At 39.1% G+C, this 20439-nt stretch overlaps 1 protein-coding gene across 1 annotated transcript in view; it reads right to left on the bottom strand.

The window, feature by feature from the left end:
* The window catches only part of LOC139722359 (uncharacterized), a 184011-nt gene that overhangs the window by 33441 nt on the left and 130131 nt on the right, over nt 1–20439 (bottom strand). Inside the window, exons 17-18 of the mRNA XM_071633668.1 lie at nt 10489–15456; nt 9997–10443 (exon numbers count right to left, since the gene is read on the bottom strand). Of these exons, the coding sequence (XP_071489769.1) occupies nt 9997–10443; nt 10489–15456 (5415 nt within the window). The remainder of the gene's footprint in view (nt 1–9996; nt 10444–10488; nt 15457–20439) is intronic.

The following is a 20439-nucleotide window of genomic DNA, read 5'->3' as shown; positions in this document are numbered from 1 at the left end:
GCGGCCAAATACCTGTAGCTTGAGCCAGCAATCCTAGAGAAGAAGACTGGTTTGATCCACACCAGAGCACCCTGCTCTCCTCTGCACTGCCACTAGCCCAGGGAGAATCAACTCGAGCATCTCTGCTTGTCTCAGTCTTCAACAGCAGCTCAATAAATTCAGATTGGATTCCTCCTTTTCATCCACCTCCAATATACCCCCAGGGTTTTAATTGGTGGAAATGTCAAGAATTATGCTGGATTATAATTAGCCACACACACATTGTGGATGGAGCGGGAAGGAGGAAGGGAAAAAAATTGTCCTAGCAACAATAGGAAGCGGAAACATACAGTTATGGATTGCCCGCCAAGCAACCAGCCAGCGCTGTACGCTCAGCATGCATTACTGGCGGTGAATACACAGCTCCCATACACACATACAATCTACACACACAATAAGGTGAGGCTGGGGAAGGGAACTTTAGCACATTGGGGGAAAGATCAAGGAGAAAGGGAGAGAGAGAGAGAAAATCTACAGATGGTCTGAAGATGAATATACATATAAAAGTATCACAAGTAGAAACGCACAATGCAAACAGACACATACATTAAGAAGAGAGAGAGAGAGAGAGAGAGAGAGAGAGAGAGGAAGATAGTGAGCCTTTTTATGTGAACATATGTACCAGTTGAATGCATCTTACATATCTATTTACAAATACTACCAGCATTTCCACCCATTGTGCTTCAGAACATCCACTGTACGTGTATTCTTAGAATAGGGGTACAAAAGAAAGAAAAAAAACAACATCTGATCTTCGCACAGTGACCCTTGAAGTGACCCAGGCTATTTCTATAGATTGACTGGTCAGTAGGCGTGTCTTCATCAGCCCGAAGTTTCAAAATAGCGCGTTATCTTGCGGTTACCAAACTAGTCTGATGTCAAAATAGCGCGCTATCTGTGTAGTGAAGACGCAGATAGCGCGCTATTTGATCGGGAAAATTTCCCCCAAAATCTTGGTCTAGTTCGTCAACTAGAGCGCTAATTCGTGAGATAGCGCGCTATCTTGGGTGCGTCTCCATCAGCCCGAAATTTTCTCGATCCCTCCACGCTTCTGGTTAGCCAGCTGGCAATGGAAAGCGCATGTACAAGCAGCTAGTGATTGTGTATAGTACATTACACGCACGGTGTATTCAAGGATCACATGTGTGTACTATAGGCCTACTGTTGTTGTCATCTTTAAAACCAGGGAGGTGATTTCTCTCACCTCCCTATCAAAACTCAGTGCCGTGCATGCTAGCTGTTCTTTTGTAAACTTCTTCTTCTGGTCCACTCTACCTTAGCTGAAGATTCTTGCAGATTGTGTGCATTTTGGATTTGTTCAAACATTGCAATTCGTTAATTTCATATATAAGATGCCTCACTGGACAGAAGAAAGAGTAGCGTTATCAATATCCCTTTCGAGAGAATTTGCTGTACTGCTCACCTCCCTGGTTGTAGAATCGTACATACGGTGATATAGGAGATTTTGAGCGGGGAAATCCACTTTCGAACCGCGAGCCAGGCAGAGTAATATTGCAAAGTGCGCATGCGTCAATTTTCGGGCTAATTTCCCAAAGTGGGCTGTTCGAGCTGATGAAGACGCACATTCGCTGTATCGGGCTATTTTCTAAGACCGCAAAATGTCCCGCTAGTTTGAACTTCGGGCTGATGAAGACACGCCTAGTGAAAGCAGTCAGGGATGTGCTAGTATCACTTGTAGTGACCACTGTTTTGAAGAGTCTACTGGCCATAGAGCTCTCATATAGCAAGAGATCTATCTTTATATAACATCTAAACAGATCCTTGTCATTTGATTGGTTGTTTAAGATCGATCATTTGTTCTATTTTACTATGGCCCCATTTACCTTGCAAACTTGGATCAATGTACTTTTCTGAGAGCCCTGGCACACGTATATGTACATGTACGTAAAACGCTTGCATTCACAGTGTGCACGCAATTAAGCATATTGATGGACAGCGCACTATCGTATAGCGCGCGGCACTCATTCGATCTCAGATCTCGCACATTCTCTCGTTTCTAAATTTATAAAACATCAAATGACAAAGATCTATTCTTAGGTGTTATATTAAACAAATAATCAACGTTTTTCATTCGTGCAATGGACAAATTTTTCATTCAGTAAAAGATTAAATCATTGATCCATTAAACTCGGCTGCACCTCGTTAACTGGATCATTTCATATTTCACCCCATGAAATATTCTGTCCATTGCACTCATAAACATTTATTATTTGGATACTACTGTAGCATTCAGGTGGTATAACATGCTTCTGGGACTAACTCAAAGACAGTTCCTCTCTTTGGTCAACTTCACTTATTCTATCTACCAAGTGAATGAAAAAAGTTAAGTGAAATTGGACATAAAATAACAAAGTTATAGAATTTTCAAATTTTACATACTTTCTTGAAATAGCAATGGTTACTCCAAAATGAACATGAACATTACACAAAGGGGTGATGTCAACAGTTTACAAGTCACCCACTGATTTGCACACAAATCTTCCCTAATTCTTTTTATATGAAATGAAAATCTTACTCTTAATTAATGGACTGTTTTAACAACCAAATGTGGTGAAAATATGTGTAACACTAAAATGCTATAACTTCTTAATTTAGGTGTCATTTTCATGAGACCTCTACTACACTGTTTTATCATTTTCTTTATTTATCAAAGGCCATGTGGACATGGGTATTGCATTGCACCTTGATACATACTTATAGCTAGTGAGGATTCAAGCATCTAATTCAGTCTTCCAGACAAGACCCATCTTACTGCACATACACATACAAGGTTTCTGTCATTTCTACTTTCCAGGAGACAAACTTGATAGTTTCTGTAGCACTTTCCTCTATTCTACTAAATCAAGAGGGTTGACAAAACAGAATGAAGAAACTTTGCAGTCACAATTTGTGTAAGAATGATATATTTGCTAGTATTACTGATAAGAATATCAATGATAATAAACATTAGGCCTTTATCATTTTAACTATAATTGCTATTCTTGTTGTCGATAATATCAGTAATACAATCATATGAAGAACAAAGAAGGATAAAGTTAATACAACTGTAACAACTGCTGGAAACAGCCTAGCCTTCCTTTACCCCAATCTAACTGTAATCAAAAACTTAAGAGGACAGACATCAGAGAGATGATTCTTTTCAATGAAATGAAAGTAAAAAAATGTGGAGTGACCGTAAATTCGGCATTTAATGGAAGACATAATAAGGTGCATTATACTGTACGCTCATCCATATATAAACTGCATGCTTTTAGTGGTTAATTACAGAAGGTCATGATACTCTGGATATGAATGCTACAGCCTTTTAGTGACATGTGCCCCATCAGCTATAACAGGCTCTAATGGTCTGATACTGATAAGAAGCCAATTAATACTGGCTACAATTAATGCTTGGCATTGTTGGTAATCATCTGAGCTTCAAGGGAGCATCTATGGGTACTTTTGTCAACTCGCTTTTTCCAAGCAACTTTCAGGGAAATTCGGAGAGATGATAAATGTAAAGCTGTTTTGATTTGGGAGTTCAGAAATGCCTTTCTGAAATGCCAAAAAAAGTGCGATCTCGAACACATTTGAGCCAGAAATGCGTTTCTGTGAAGATGATAAATGCAAAAGCATTTTGATACATGTTTACAGGCTGGACCTGCTCATGCCAACTACATGATCCCTGCTCCTTGAGTCAAACAGTGCAATGGACGTGTGCAATGACAAGGCCTTCCTCTTGACTAGTGATAGAGATGATAAATGCAACAACTCAAAGAGAGGCAATCTGAAAGGCTTTTGCAAACATGTTATAATAGTGGGTATTGAAAATTGTTTCAAAAATGGGAAAGATGATATTTAACGCAGCCTAAGACAGCATGCAAAACCAGGTAGAAGTTTTGAACTGAGGGATATATGGAGGGAGCAAAGGAGGGGTTTCTTGGAATGCACTCACCAGTAAACCTGTATGCATGATGTCACAATCTGTGCCTTTAGGGTGATGTACTCATCCAGATAATCTCAAAGATTTATTCCTTGACAAGAGACACACCTTCCTGGGACGTGTAATCTGCCTCCACATTAGTCTTAACACAGGATGGAGAGCTAGCTTCAGGTATTGCTACATGAGATGTATACTAGGGGTTTCTCTCAAGAATTAATTCAATATAGGGAAATTAGCATCCTCTATCTGTACTTTGATGGACAGTAATGGTAGCCTCTCTTCAAGACTTACTGTTATCACATTTTCAAGTTTGACTTGTGAAGTCTACCAACACAAGTGCGTAAATAACATCCTTGTATCTTCTGTGAAGTTTCACAATTGATGCCTGATTCATTTGTATCCACAAAAGGCAATTTTTTCCCCATCACATCTCTAGACTGTAGAAGGGATGTTTGCTACATACACGATAAAAATATTCTTCCTGACAGCAATGAATAAAAAGGTATATTCACAAAGCAGGGAAGGCATCAATGGTGATGGAAATATTTTTCACGAGTGCATATTCTCCAAGCGTTGCAGCAAACGACTAACTCCCAGGCATTACCAGGATGACTTGAAGACATGACCATAGAGGGCACAGGTCACACATTGACTTCCGTGATGCAGATATGATCCCCTATATGCTAAGCACGTACTCCGGCAAAATGACATTAAACATCCAGTCTTCTCATGCAGTCTTGTGTTTGTAACGTTATCACAGATGAAAGATGTCGAACAACCAATCTCTGTCCACAGAAATGTTCTCAGAAAGAAGGGCACTTGAATCCATTTTACCAGCTATGATTCCATGAAGAAACTAGACATCAAGTATCATCTCAGTCTGTCTCTGAGCCAACATCTGAAACCATGACAGCATACACAAGAAATTCTCCATCTCTCTTCTTCCTCTCCATCCATGGCTTGGTATCAAGTGATGCAAGCACTATTCCTGGAGGATGTTATTGCATTGCTAGGGGATGATGTAGGAGGATGCCATGTAACATTCCATTCCCCTGGAAGAGACCAACCCCACCCTACCCCCTTCTCATCCATTCATAGAGTTCTGAAGTATAAGAAATTGTATTCCTAGTTGATGACTGTAGCAATCAACACTTGAGCAAACACGTGTGACATGTACGAATCTCATCCCCCACAGTCAAAGCTATATCTATCCCATTTCATCCTATTGGTGGCTGGAGGATGGGATGCCAGTCTGGGAATGTCTTTATGAGACTGGCTGAGCCTTTTGAGGGTTGGTAGGAATACCAGATGTGATGAGGTCATCACCTTTATCTTCAACCCTCTCATCATGTGATGAGAAGAGATAGAGAGAGAAAGTTGTCTCTATAACATAGTAAGGTGTGGGGGGGGGGGGGGGGACTTTCTCCAGTTTTCTTGGTATGTAGCACAAGGGTAGCAATTGCAAGGAGCAACTGCATATTAGTTTCCCCTAGGTGTAAGCTATGCTCAATCATTTCTTTTTTCTTAACGTGAAAGTGACATGACATCCTTACAGTGGTGACCATATAATAATCATTGGTATTTTCAGATGGTTACTATTACCTTATTTTGGAAATTAAACAAAAAAGCAACAACAGCACTCTTCTTGATTTACCCCCCCCCCCCCCCCCATCCGAGTGTGAAACAATCATAAATGTTCATTCACTTGGATTTTAAAAAGTCAGTAAGATATTACCACAATTTTATTCCTTTAAAGCACTCACTCATGTAAGATTATGAGTGGAATGAAAGTACACTGTACACAAGGTTTATGCCCTTCTTGTTGTCATTCAAATACTAGTATCAAGGTACATGTATACAACTTGCACACCCATACAACATGCGACAAGTCCAGACTTATTTCACAAGGATGATTCAGTTTTGTGGTGATAAGACTGCAATTGAAAGCATTGTGGTTTTAATATTCTGTTGATTTCTATGGCCCATTAGACACTCCACTTACAATGGATGGAAGACACACATGTATTGCTTTATTGACAGTGAACTGAGTTACATTCGAAAACCACGACTACCAAAGGCCTGCTAGAAAGGAATTGCTCACCAGCGAATATGTGCGTCAAAGCATACCCTCATTAGTAATGTTCAACTCCAAGTGAGGTTCTTTCGCTGTGTTTGTATTTTCATAGAGATCAATGATAACGTTGGTTATGTAATAGTGCCGTGAGCATCATTCTTGATGGACTTCAGTGCATTAAGAGGCCACTATTATCATTATTATTTTGTATTATTATTATTTTGCATTATCATTATTATCATTATTATTATTATTATCATCATCATCATCATCATCATCATCATCATCATCATCATCATCATCATCATCATCATCATCATCATCATCATCATTATTATTATTATTATTATTATTATTATTATCATTAAAGCTGTATACAATTTGTTATAGGGATTTTTTTAATAAACCAGAGTTGGGCAAACCTTTCTATTGCGTGATCAATATCCCTATGCTACCAGGTTTTTGAATTTTAGCTGAAGTTATTTGTCACCATCAATGTTGCAAGACTGTAATCTCTTTACCTAATGTATCTCCTACTCTACATGTATATTGTAATTCCCATAGGATTATTACATGACTCTTCCAATTCCATAAAGTAAGGGATTTAAGGTGCAAATATGACTTCTAGTGTTTATACCAGTATGCATTCTCTCCATAGAATTGCAGCTGAACATTTTGTTTTTCCAATATCATTTCACATATAATATCTCAAATAGTGTATTTGCTTGTTACTTTAAAATCATCTGTTCCTATTTCTTATGAAATTGCACTGTGCACAAAACTGAAACAGCTCTGTCAAAACAAGTTACAAATGAATCAAATGCATTATAAACAAAACTATTTAGTGATAGATGACTTAATTTGACATAACAGCATCAACCACAAAACTGAGAATTCTCTGGAAGTCTGCAAACACATTTAGCCAGGATGACTGAATCCCTGCCGCATCCTGATGGCAAACGATCATAATAATAAATGTCTCTTGGAAATAATCACACAATGGAAAAGAATATGAATACAGAAGCTGTTCATGTCATGTTTTGTACACCTTATGAAGTACAGGAAATGAATGAATAAAATACCAACCCGCGAAGGTCAGCAACAACAATAAATATCACAGCCTACACCACATTGTTTCTATCATGACAGTGCGTACCGTATGCCCCCCCCCCCCCCCCCCACCAAAAAGAAGAAAAACAAAAAAGAGCAAAATTATAATCGAACTTTTGCCAAAAGTAACTTTAGGAAATAGCAAATCAATCAAAATGCAAAAAAGAATGTCAGGGTATGAAGCTATAACTTATCATTTACATCTTATAGAAAACCCAACCTGATTTGCTTCCGTGGTCACAGAGAAATGGGGTCTTCGTAAAGCATGTCAGAAGTCCCTTCTCTCCAAATTTTGTTGTGAGATGCATTATGTTCATTGTGTTTATGCCTTATAACTGTGAAGTTGTCTATTGTGTTCTTGCAAATAAATATCTTCTTTGAAAAAGTGACTGTTTCTTTTCATCTGCAACTAATACTTCCTAGAATTAGAAATGAAATATATAAAAAGGAAGCAGATTTCTGAGTTCAGCAAACACTGGTAAGGTGTGAAAATGAATGAATAACGAAAGATATCACATTATTAACTCTTGGCAGACTGGACTGAGCTCTTCCTCCTCTTTTGATTCCTGTTTTTTGTTATCTTTTTCTCTCTTTTTTTTCCATCAAGATGATTATTAACAATAATATTACATATTTACACATTTACTTATTTACATGTTGGTATACAACATTATGCAAAGAATTTGAATTCATTGGTTAATTGCCCTGTCAGTTGTGAGCAAAAGATTTTCATTCATATGGATGCCAAAAGTATCCAAATACTTAACTTGGAAGAAACAGACCCATGACATGCTTTACAAAGATCCACATTTCTCTGTGATCACTGACCCAAATTGAATGGACTCTTCTGCAAGATGTAGGTAATAAGTTGTAGGTTCATGCCCTGAAACAGCGTTTAGATTGTTTATTTTGAAAGTTATCAATGCAAAAAGTCCAATTGTATTTTTTTTTTGGACAAACTATGTGTGTGTGTGTGTGTGTGTGTGTATATACATATATATATATATATATATATACATATATATATATATATATATATATATATATATATATATATATATATATATATGTGTGTGTGTGTGTGTGTGTGTGTGTGTGTGTGTGTGTGTGTGTGTGTGTGTGCTGTATAAAACTATTTGAAGGTGTAAGCAAGAAAAGGAGAGAATATAGAAAAAGGCTTTCTGGTTTAGAAGTATCACAGTTTGAGTCTATTTAGTCTTAGTTCACGGTATAATGCAATTCCAGGCTCATGACTAATACAATGTGTACATCAACTGTTGATATCAAATCATGTCGAGTTATAACGATTTTCCAAGTTGAACTTGTTACTTTCTAAAGTTGAATTGTGGTATTCATTCCAAGAAAGAAGTTACACATGTGTTTTATAATTGGCCTTTTCCCATCATACCACTTTTGATGCCCATATTCAGAATATCTGGGTGGGAAGAAACTATCCATGGGACAAAGGGAAGTGACATTCCTCTTGCTTGTTTGACAAACTGTGCACTATGTCATCATTGTTTGACCAAACAAACCAACAGACAGACAGACAAACCAACATACGTAACAACCACAAAGATTACAAAGCAGAACAATACCTTATGAATGCTTGTGTCCATAGTATTTCATACTTAATGTTGTTTTGTCTTGTAGATGGCATAGAGAGCCATTTTAAAATTCTGCCTACAGAGGGCTCACTGCCCTTATGTCTACATCAGTAATCAAGGAGACTATTGCTTACTCCTACATAAAACTTCTATCCACAAGCATGATCCCAATCTCTCTTTCCTCCCACTCCTCATCCTCTGATTGCCACTCCCTTTCTCTCCATTGACAGTCTTTAAAACTTTTTCACGTGCATGAAACTTTCACAAATTGGGGGGGGGGGGGGGGGTTTGCAAGGAGCCAAGATTCACAGAAGTAAAATGCACGCAAAAGGTTTGTCTACACAATGCATCAAATTGCCAGTGGGAAAAGCTTCATGCCACAAATTTAGTTTCATGACTCACATTTGGCATCCACATCAACTAGCCAACAGAGGGCTCACTGATAATTTAATCCAGGTCAACAATTGAGGCACACCACGGATTTCTCTTTCTATTGAGTGTATCTCAAAAGCTCCATGGGGGCACACACACACTCTCTCTCTCTCTCTTGTTTTCTTTGCTCAGTTTTCAAAACATTTTTGTTTTACTTTGTGTTCCCGAGGATTAGACAGAAAATTTCTGACAATATTTGAGAATCTATTCTCAGAGAAGTTGCTATGGCAAAGACAATGACAGAAAAGTATCATATCATTGAAAGTGCATGAAATTCAATAAATCATCCAGCATGGGTCCCTTGGTACTTCAAAACATCTTCATCAAATGACCGGCATCAAGTCAGTACTCCTAATATTGCTATGGCATAGAAGACAATGAGAACTATTTTTGAATCTACAAACAGACTGTGATCATTCTATCATGTATTAAACAGCTTTTCAATGAAAATCAGTTATACTTCAGATTTTTTTTTAAAATGTCATTTGCTGTAATTGCTGCAAAAATGTAGTAAAGATACATTTTTTAATGAATATTGTAAGACCTTGCGACAGATTATGCACTGAAATTCTAAGTAGTAATGTCTTTTGAAAACAAGTGTCCCGTTTCACTCAGAAAGTTGTCTTTGCTTTGTTACTTTTATTGAAAATGCCACATCTTGAAGGGAAAACAATCCCTTCTGACTCCAAGCATGCCATCTCCAAAGAAATAAGCTTCATGTATAATGTAAGAAGTCCTCATGAATACAAAGGCAAAGAAAGACATGAAAATGATGAGGAACATAAACTCACCCTTATCTCCAGTACACCCTCCTCTGGATCAAGGCTACTGAGGATATCTGCTGAGACATCATGATAGACAGGACTCTTCATCCTTGATGGTGATGATGGTGGTGGTGGCATCTTGGGCAAAGCAGGAGGAGACACAACCTCATCATCACTGTCCCTGTCATTAAGAGTCTCCTCTTCATCATCATCATCATCATCATCCTCGATGTCAGCATCACTTACAAATATTGGGGTTGTAGGTTTGGCCAAGGTGGTTCTTGGTGAGCGGGTGACCACCGGAGGCCTGGTACTTGGCACTGGTGGCTTCACAGAAGTCTGCACAGTATGGCCAGAGGTGTTGGAGGACAGTTTCAGAGGTAGAGAGTCTGGCTTACTGAGGAGGGTACTTTTCACTGGTGCTTCCGGTTTATGAGGACTTGAAGAAGGTATTGAAGGAGCATTTTTGTCATCCTTACTCTTGCCTGAAGATGCTCCTGATGTCTTGGGCATGGATACAGAACTTGCCTTTTGAGGTATGATGACATCTTCACCTGGGTCTCCAGTCTTGCCTTGCTTTGAAGTATCTGACTTGGAGCCTGGGACAATGTTTAGAGTATCATCACCCTCAAACGATACTCTTTTACTGATCTTTGACACTGTTTTATCCATTGGGTTCCTGCGTGTTAGCACAGGTTTGGTTGGCAATTTAGGCTTTGACATACTCTCTTTCACATTGCTATTGATGTCCGCCTTCTCTTGACTGGCAGCACCAGAGCTTGTAATAGGCTGCGTGCCTGAGTTTTCCTTTCTTGACGCAGCAGACTTCAGCTCTTCTCTGAGTCTTGAAAGTGATGTTGACATGGCTGCCCGGCCAGTAGTGTTATACTGTCCAGTGGTCTTCTTTGGGCTAGTTTCCAAACTTGACTTTAGGTCAGCTGTTGTTCTGCTCACATTTGGCGAAACCAGCCCAGTTGGTTTCTGATCATTTGTGGCTCCTTTTTCCTTCCCCGTTTCCCACGAGAACTTTTTAGCCACTAATTTTGACCTGAGCTCACTTCCAGCAGAGGTTGTATTGTTGGCTGCTCCTGGGGCAGCTTTGGTAGAAAGAAGCATTGGTGATGTCTTGGTGCTAGACAACAAAGGAATACCAAATTTTGATGTGCTAGCAGGTGCCGCTGAACCTACTGGTGAGGTAGAAGCTGAGAGTTTCTTTGGGACTGACAGACCTTTTAGTCTTTGAGAAGAAGAGGATACTGTATTCATAGTATCCAGAATCGATGGTTTCATTGTAGGGCTTGGTTTTAATGGAGGGGCTGCGCTCCTTGTTCGTCCAGTACTTTCCACACTACCGAGTCCCAGAACCTTGGTCTTTTGTACATTAACACTTTTTTCATTCGGTGAAGCTGGTCCTTCAGACTTTGCAGGCATAAAAACATCATCCCCACTTCCTTCTGATTCAGTGGTCATTGAACATGCATAAGAGGCTTGATCCTGGCCTTCTGTACTTGGATCCTCACTGCCATCCAGCTCATTGTCTGATCCATCATTGAAGGAGTCTGTGTTAGCATACTTGGACCGGCTTGTCTTCCTAAGACTGACTGATGGTTCATCTGAGGGCGAAGTCTCAGTATTCTCCTTGTCTGATTTAACTTTACCCTCCTTCAGCTGCATGTCAATGTCATCAAATGTCACCTTATCTGGTTGAAGTAACCTTTTGCTGTGAGATTTCTCAGCAGCAGGTGGAATCCGTGATTCCTCCTTCACTGATGAGTCTTTGGCCTTACTGGAGTCTGTTTTATTTGGCTTTTGAACAAATCTTTCCAAATCAGCTTTTTTGACTGGTTCTACCCTGCTGCGAGGAGCATGAATGGGTGAGGGGGTTCTCTGTGGTGTGGGTGGTGGTGATGAGGCAGTAGACGATGATGAAGACGATGTCCTTCTCTTAATGACTTCCCCAAACATTGCTCCTCTCTTGGCCACAATATCATCATCACCATCTGATTTGTCTCGTGAGCCCCACCTAGACAAACCTAATTTTGGACTTCCGAGCTTTGGACTAGTACGTGGTGATGTGAATACATCATCGTTATTCTTCTTTGGAGTAGATTTCAATTTCACATCTTTGAAAAACGTAGGTTGAGGCTTGCTCTGAGTCTGGGATGACAAGGACGCAAGGGACATTTTTGCTGTTGGAGAAACTGGTGATACTGGAGGACTTTGTGATTTGGAAGACAGATTCAGCTTGGTCAAATTTGGCTTTTTGGGGAGGGATGGCTTTCCACCTGAAACTGAGTTGCCTGCACCAGCTGTAACAGATGAATCTGTACTGACTGTCAGACTTTTCAGCTTTTCAACAGCTGGAATCAAAGTTTTGTCTATGCTATCTTTAGTTGAAATGTCAGCATTATTTTTGGATGATGAACTTGGACAATTTGGAATCTGTTCAGGAAATTCATCTCCATCTGGAGGTAGCCTCGGGGACATTGGGGTTTCATCACTGGCTACAGAATCAGTGTGTTCTCCATTACTCCTTGGACTGTCACTTGCTTCGGACCCTGAATAACCCTGACCCTGGAAAGCTTGTTCACTGGATGTGACTGAAGAGGTGACCTCCTCCTTGACAGTCTCTGGCTGCATCCTAGATGACGTCACCACTGATGCTGAAAGCTTACTTTGCCCATTCTCCGTCTCATCAGCACTGGAATCATCAGAAGTAAAGGAGAGTGCTTCAGCTTTTATCAGTTTCTTCTGACCGGACAGATTTTGGCTGATTTTACTCCTAGCTACAACTGGAGACACAACTTTGATGACAGTTCCCTTTCTATGATCCCAGTTAGGTTGACAATCCATATTGTCCCTGCTCCCTGTATCTCTGCTTGGGCTTGGTGTCTCTTCCTCTGTGTCACTGACACAGGCCATGTCAGGACAGTCATCACCCTCCTCATCACTGTCAAGTTCTGGCAGTTGAGACTGGGAAGGCTCAATGAATGAGTCATCTCTGAATCCAGTAGGTGGTCTCATCACCGGTACATCCATCTTGGAGTCGTTGCTGACGTTAAAATCTGCATGACTAGCCTCAGAACCAAGACAGACAACCTCAGAAGATGTGTCCTGCAGAGCATCATTCATAGCAGATGCAAATATATCGTCTACAGTGGAAGCCAGAGGATTTGAAGAATCAGTGGTTGACTTTGTTTCATTTAGATGTTCCATGCTAGAAGCAAGACTAGACATGGCACGAATGTCTGCTCCAAACTCCTCATGCTCTTTCCCACCTTTAGGGCTGTCAGGTTTTGGAAGGTTTGGTTTCACCTGCACAGCCTCCTGCTTAGAAGCTGATGTCTCATTTTGCTTTGGAATCACTGATGTAGATGAGTTGATATCAGAGGACTTACTGCCATTTGTTTGCTCTTTGTGTGTCTTTGATTGATGGGCACTGGAGTTAGCTTTTGATACCCATCTAGATGCTGTTTCAGGCTTTGTGGGAAGTTTTGGTTTTGTTTGCACAGATGGCAGTGGGGAAGCATCTTTGCTTGCTGCTTCAAACATATTTCTCCTCTGCTTGAAAACGTCTTTGTCGACCCTTGAAGACCTGAATCTGCGGGAAACAGGAGTCAAATTAGCCTTGTCTCTCTTGACCACAGAGACTGCTGGAGTGGTTAACCGATCAGGTGAGCTCCTAGGGCTGCTCTCAGCTGATGATGGTGAAGAAGATGATGAATCACTAGGGTATGACTTTGGAGAGGTGGTCTTCAAGGTAGGTGGGCTTGTAGACAAAACTGGAGCTGTGACTTTAGAAACAATATTTTCACTCTTTGGCTTTGATGATGAGATCACAGGTGATGACTTTACTATCCCTTTTGCTTCATTTACAAAAGGATCTCTGTCAGTCTTTTTCACAGTTTGTTCTACTTTGGAATCCTTCTTCAGGCTGATTGATTCAGATTTTGGCAAGATTTCTGACTTGTTTGGCAACTCGGATTCTTCGGTTTCCATGTAACCATCATCTGATGCTATCAAGTCATCAATATCTGTAACAGGAGGATCGTTTGCCTCAAGGCCTTCATCAACAGTATCCTTTGATCCAAAATTCTCACTTGGTGTTTGATACAAACTATCATCAAGATCCACTTTCAATGACTTCATGTACTTAAGATTAGTTGTGATTGGTGTCTCTTGAGGTGTGTAGTAAACAGACTTCTGGGCATCCCCCTCCCTTGCATCAATATCTTCTCCTTCTTGTTCACTCAGTGGTTCCGTTTCCAACATCAGCAAGTCCTCCAAGTCCTCTTCATTTTCATCAGTGAGATCGAGAGAGAATGAGACTGTTGGGGAACTATCTCTGGACAATGTGTCATCAGCCATGGCAGGAGTACGAGGACTTGGGCTCCTGCTGCTGAATCTTAAGTGTGATTTGTGCTTTTTGGAATTTGGAGAGAGATGTGAAGCTGGGAGACTTTTGACATCACTCACAAAGTTCACCTTAATGTTCTCCTTTTTGTTTAAAGCATCAACATTTTGCTTTCCTTCTACTTTTTGCCAGATTTCCTCACTTTTATCACTCCAAGTATGCCCATTTTTATCATTGATCTGCAAGCTGGCACTTCTAGGACTGAGATAGACTCCAAGAACTGAATCCATGTTTGTATTCTCTATCCTCTTCCAGATGTCCTCTTCCCCCCATTTTGTCTCCTCATAGCTGGATCTTCCACTGGAGTTGGACTCAGACACCGGTGAGTTTTGTCCCATGGAATCGTCATCCTCAGACTCTTCCTCTGCTCTGGCAACTACAACTTTCACTTTCAGGGGCAGATTGGACAGGATTTGGACAGTGTCTAGATAAGGCCTATTGTTGAGGATCTGGTTGGAGACAGCCAATATCTCATCTCCTGCTGCCAACCCACCAGACCCTCCCGTAGCCCTCTCTGCAACCCCGCCCTCATGGACACTCTTGATCTGCACATTTTGTGTCACACTATCCTCACACTGTGTGCGTTGGATGTTCAGCCTCATTCCAAGCTTCTCCCCAAACTGCCTCTCTATGGTCAGCACCTCCACACGCCTCTCACCAGCATAATGCTTGAGGGCAGCTAACTCCTCCTGGGTGAAGGTCTCCTGCAGCCCCATGAGTTCACTAGACACCTTCTGTTGTTCTGCCCATGGCATGGAGTCATTGTCTAATGTCTGTGTGCTGACAAATGCTTCAAATTCTGCAGCCAGCTCTGAGCCCACTCTACCAAGTCTCTTGTGCTCTGTTCTGGCTACTCTCATGACAGGATTCTGGGACTCTGATGGATCTTTGTCATCGTCATTGCCATGACTGTATCCATTCACCTTCTCCACCCCCAAACCATTCTCATCGCTGTTGTTCTCTTGTTCCTGATCCTGGGTGGCAAACACATCATCAGAACTGGTTGCAGACATGGTTCTCTCAACTTCTGCCTCAACGATTGGACTGGACTGGTCCATAGTCAGCTCTTCTCTCTGCAATCATGGAACAAAAGGTAAAACAAATTGGTTTATAATCAAAACACTTGGGGTATTGTCACTCTTGGTCATAAAGGTGGAAAAGGAGCAGGAAACAAAATAATTTCACAGAGAATAATATCTTTGCTAATATCACTTTGACATTCTTGTGCAGATCACAGATTATGACTGAATGACTACTCAATGCTGTAAAGATAATATGATTCCAAATGACACTGCTGTAATTCTATTTGGTTCAGAAAAAGATTTGTTTTTACATGAGACACTGAAAAGATAACTTCAAAAATTCAAATCGCTCTATGAGCTTATCTCTAAAAACTTTAAAACCATGTCACTCTATAATTTGAAGGCAAAATGAACAATACCATTACAAATTCTATCTCAGTATTTCAAATTTCAGATTAAAAAAAAAAGGAAAAATGTCCTGACATATTTCTAATAATGACCCCCTCGAGGATGGTAGTTAAATAAAACAGATATCATTTTCAGCATTGCTGCCAGTAGTAATAAGGAGTAAAAGACCAAGCATATCATTAAATGAAATAAGTGGTCATTTTGACAATATTCATATACAATATTGAGTTCAGATAAAGAACAATGCAATGCTTCAGCAAGGATACCAGAGAGAGATAGATAGCATATTTTCCTAAACCAATTACCAAATGCAGCAGATATGATATGAAAGGACAGGAAATGCTAAAGCAACTCAGTAAATTAGAACATTAACAATTTATTGCTTTATGAACACTGAGTTAGCATCAACATATGACATACACTTCAAGCAGAGTGACAGATTTTTTTTTTTTAATTATAGAACTGTGGAGCTACAAATCTGTATGATAGAGGGAATGAACAGGACAAATTCTTGATTGTGCAAAATAAGGATGAGCACATGTATCACAGGGGCTGCAGTGAACAAATGATCAAAGGAAATTATATTTTGATCAAAGAGAAAATGTATTTACTTTGAAACGATGGTGTGAATACAAGAAGGTTTAATAGTGTGAAATAATCAAATAGAGGTATTGAAAAATGAAACAGAAATGAGATTCTGTGCAATATAGAATAGAAGAGAAACTGTAAGATCTACCAAAACAACCTTTGCTAATCTTGAGCATGATGGTCTTATCACCTGAGTACAATGTATTTGATTTACTTTAATAGTAGACATAGGCAGAACTTCATAGCATTGGCTATAAATAGAAAAAAGATATTGAAAAGTGAAGGATTACAGTAATACTCTTGATAATCAACTTTTAAAAATCTTGCACCTTACGTACATTTAAATGATACTGACATGTAACAAAATTATTTGAAAACAATTTTGGGAGGAAATTCTCTTTTTGAAAATCTTAATACAAATAATAGGAAACTTGAATAATCTTGTAACACATATATGTATACATCTCTAAAGGGAACTGCTAGTGAAATTAAGGGCAGATACGAAGTATCATGCTCCAAAAACAGCCTACAGTAGTCAAAATGTCAAGCCTAATCACTTGTGTTAACTATATGGAACATCCTTTGTACATCATTCCATGCTCTTTCAAGTACATACCACAGATTGGGCATATAAAAATTTTGTCAAAATAGTCGCTAATCTTTCAACATATAGTAAATTATATCACTCATCATCCCTTTATCGCTTTTGAATCAAAGAAGTGATCATTCAAGGAACTCTATCTCGATGTTGTTAAAAATACTCGGGGTTACCACTAAATGATTTTCTCTTTGGTGTTCTTGTTTTTTTCTTTACAAAAGATTCTGATAAAATGATAGAAAACATTATTACAGTTTGTTTAATAGAATCTGCATAAATAAAAGAAGTTCACTGAAGAGAAGGACTACCAGATGAAGTGACAAACACAAAGTCAAGCATAGTGAAATGCTGAATGCATATTTAATGGACTTTAAGAAAGGTTGGCAGACCTTTGTGGTTACGGTGGGATCATATCAGGTCTTCTGACCCAAATTGGCCTAAAAACAGTCAGCGTGACATCATAACTGTCATCCAAGTTTTCATGTCTCTTCACAACCTAATCACCAGCGCATGTTGTCATGTGCGTCCTATTTTCTGGTTCCTGCGAGGAGCCAGAGCAATTGAATTATCACCAACACACAGCCTTCATCTACCCTCAAGCAGCCCCCCCCCCCCCCCAGCTCAAAATTACTCCCTCCATTTGCTCTTGAAAGTCTTTAATGATGATTGAATACATGTAGCATGAACAAAGTTCTAATCAAAAGAATATTTCCTGCTTCCATATTTCCCGTTTATAATTGATGTACAGTGACAACATAGTGTGGTCAATTGAACTCTGGATACTTAACCCACTGAAGATAGTCCCTAGTACACTTGGGCAGATGTCTGTGTGAAATGTGTGTTATAGCAAATTCATTTTATTCTCAATGGGTTAACACACAACATTACGATCAAAATTTAGTTGTGTGACAACTGCAATTCAGGCAATGTTAGAATCACATTGATGATTATCCTTCATACTAGATAGAAGGAAAAGATCTCTTGGTCCAATGAGAACTAGTGTAGCTGAAGAACGAATATTTTGTAGAGGTATTTCTGGCAAGCCCTTTTTAACTGACGTGGTCTATCAACCCTTTAAGTGCCCTCTGACTTTTTTCATACAGCACAAAGGTACTAACCCTCTTACCATATCAATTTAGAGACTTTGGATGAATGACAGTAGTTACTGTACACCAAGAGACTCATTCACAGGATATACAAATAAAACTGGGTCTCTGGGAGATTACCTAAACAATAGAATCAGCCACACATACAATCAAAATTCAATATATACAAACACAATGACTGTATGTCAATTGCCAATGGAAAATGAATATGGCATTCCACACTGTGCTAGTAAGATAAATAAGGCTGTCAAGCAGAAGTGAAAGAGAAGAATGTGGCAGACTAAGAGGTAATGACTGCATTGGATCAGGCTCTTATTGCAACCCTCTACTCAAAGTTCCTTTTCTGTTTCATCTTTTGGCTTGTCAACAACCATTCACAAAACAACCTGTATCCTGCAGAACACTTCATATATCTGATGTAGAGATTCACGAAGTAAAGAAAAAGTATGCAGAGAATAACAGCACTGACATTTTTGAAGTGCTGACATACATTTACGTGTAGAAAAGACAGCAAATGAAATTTGAACATTCAACACTTAAATCTATCTGTTTCAGTGAAATGAAGATAAAGATAGGAGTTCAGCATAGCAGAAGTAAAGCTTGACCAAAATCAACGTGGATTGTAGGTGGAAAGATGAGAAAGCTGCGACATTGAAAAGCTATGATGAGACGTACCCACGTAGCCCAGGACACTCGTTTGACAGACTGATCATGTGACATGTTTTTGGTGAGAAGAAATGTTAATGAATGCATTCCAAAGAAATGAAACACCGCACATCTTGTAGCTTTCACAAACTGGCAACGTAGAGCAAGCTTTGATATCTTATCAAAGGTTTACAATGTACTCAATCTAGAATCTAGTAATGATTAATGAAGAGGAATCTTGTGTGCAATGAATGGGATTTTAGTTAGAATAACAGCTCAACTAATGATTTATTAGTACAGTCAAACTGGACCTCATAAAAGTCAGGAAATTGGCTAAGTCAAAGAAAAATTCTACCCCAAACAGATATAAACATGTTTTAATCTTAAAGGACAAGTCCACCTTCATAAACATAAGGATTGAGAGAATGTAGCAATATTAGTAGAACACATCATTGAAAGTTTGAGGAAAATCGGACAATCCGTTCAAAAGTTATGAATTTTTGAAGTTTTTGTGCAGTAACCGCTGGATGAGAAGACTACTGCAGTGTATGAATAACTTAGATGTCACATGCGTACAACAATATAAGGAAAATATAAAGAGATTTTCACAAAATTTCATCTTTTGAAAAAAGTACACATTCCCTTGACTCGTTACCGACATATGTTATGGGTAATATTATTCCCCCTGCCCTTAGAAAGAGGCAAGTCAAGTGTTCTTTTGTTATGCGAAAAAAGTGAAAATATGTTAAATTTTCTTTACACTTTCTTTATACTGTTGTACGCATATGACTCATAAGCTATAGTAGTCTCCTCATACAGCGGTTCCAACACAAAAATTTAAAAAATTCATAACTTTTGCGTCGATTGTCCAATTTTCCTCAAACTTTCACTGATGTGTTCTACTAATATTGCTGCATTCTCTCAATCCTTATGTTTATGAAGGTGAACTTGTCCTTTAAGGTGTAAGTCAAAATTCACAGTAGTTGAATGATATTCTCTGGTCTCTTTGGATTCAACTTGGGCAAGGTTGACTGTATTTCAAAACACATTAAAATCGATAATAAATGGAGTCATGTTTGCTTTGAACAATGATGATGATGATAATTAGGGCTAAGCAAAATAGAGTGTGAAATAGAGAAAAGGATTTATGACACAAATGATGACAGTGATATGAGTGACAGGGTTAATGGTTAGTAATGCATTCTGCATCTTGGTCATTAGGATGTTTATATACAGTATTACAACTTGACAATGAATGAACGTAAGATTCAGATAAGTCCATCAGTAACTATGGAGACCAAGGTATTAGACTCCTTTTGTTCAGACAAGGCCTGCTTGACTAGTTCTATTATGATATCACACTCCACGACAATTTTACAGAAGGAATGTCCACATGATAATCCAATACTGTATGCAGGGTATATTTTATGGTGTTTTTATTTTATATAGCCATAGTCCAACTCAGGAATAATGTTTCCTCTTGTTAAAAGAGTGCACTGTATATCATCTCTACTTAAAGAGATTGCTAATATTTCTCCTATCCAAAGAATAATACTTCTTTCGAATTCCGTCAATGTGGTTCTCGAAATCAACTACTCGCAAAATTGTTGCAACAGTCCCAATGTGCAATATATCACACTCATGAAATATATGGTATATGCGACACATAATGATACTGTGATGTGTTGC

This window comes from Diadema antillarum, unplaced genomic scaffold (genome assembly GCF_040938485.1).
Source record: "Diadema antillarum isolate AM-2024a unplaced genomic scaffold, OU_Dant_1.0 scf00000163, whole genome shotgun sequence".
In the NCBI taxonomy this organism is placed as follows: Eukaryota; Metazoa; Echinodermata; class Echinoidea; order Diadematoida; family Diadematidae; genus Diadema; species Diadema antillarum.
Note: the sequence above shows the minus strand (reverse complement) of the source record. Positions and strands in the feature narration are given on the sequence as shown.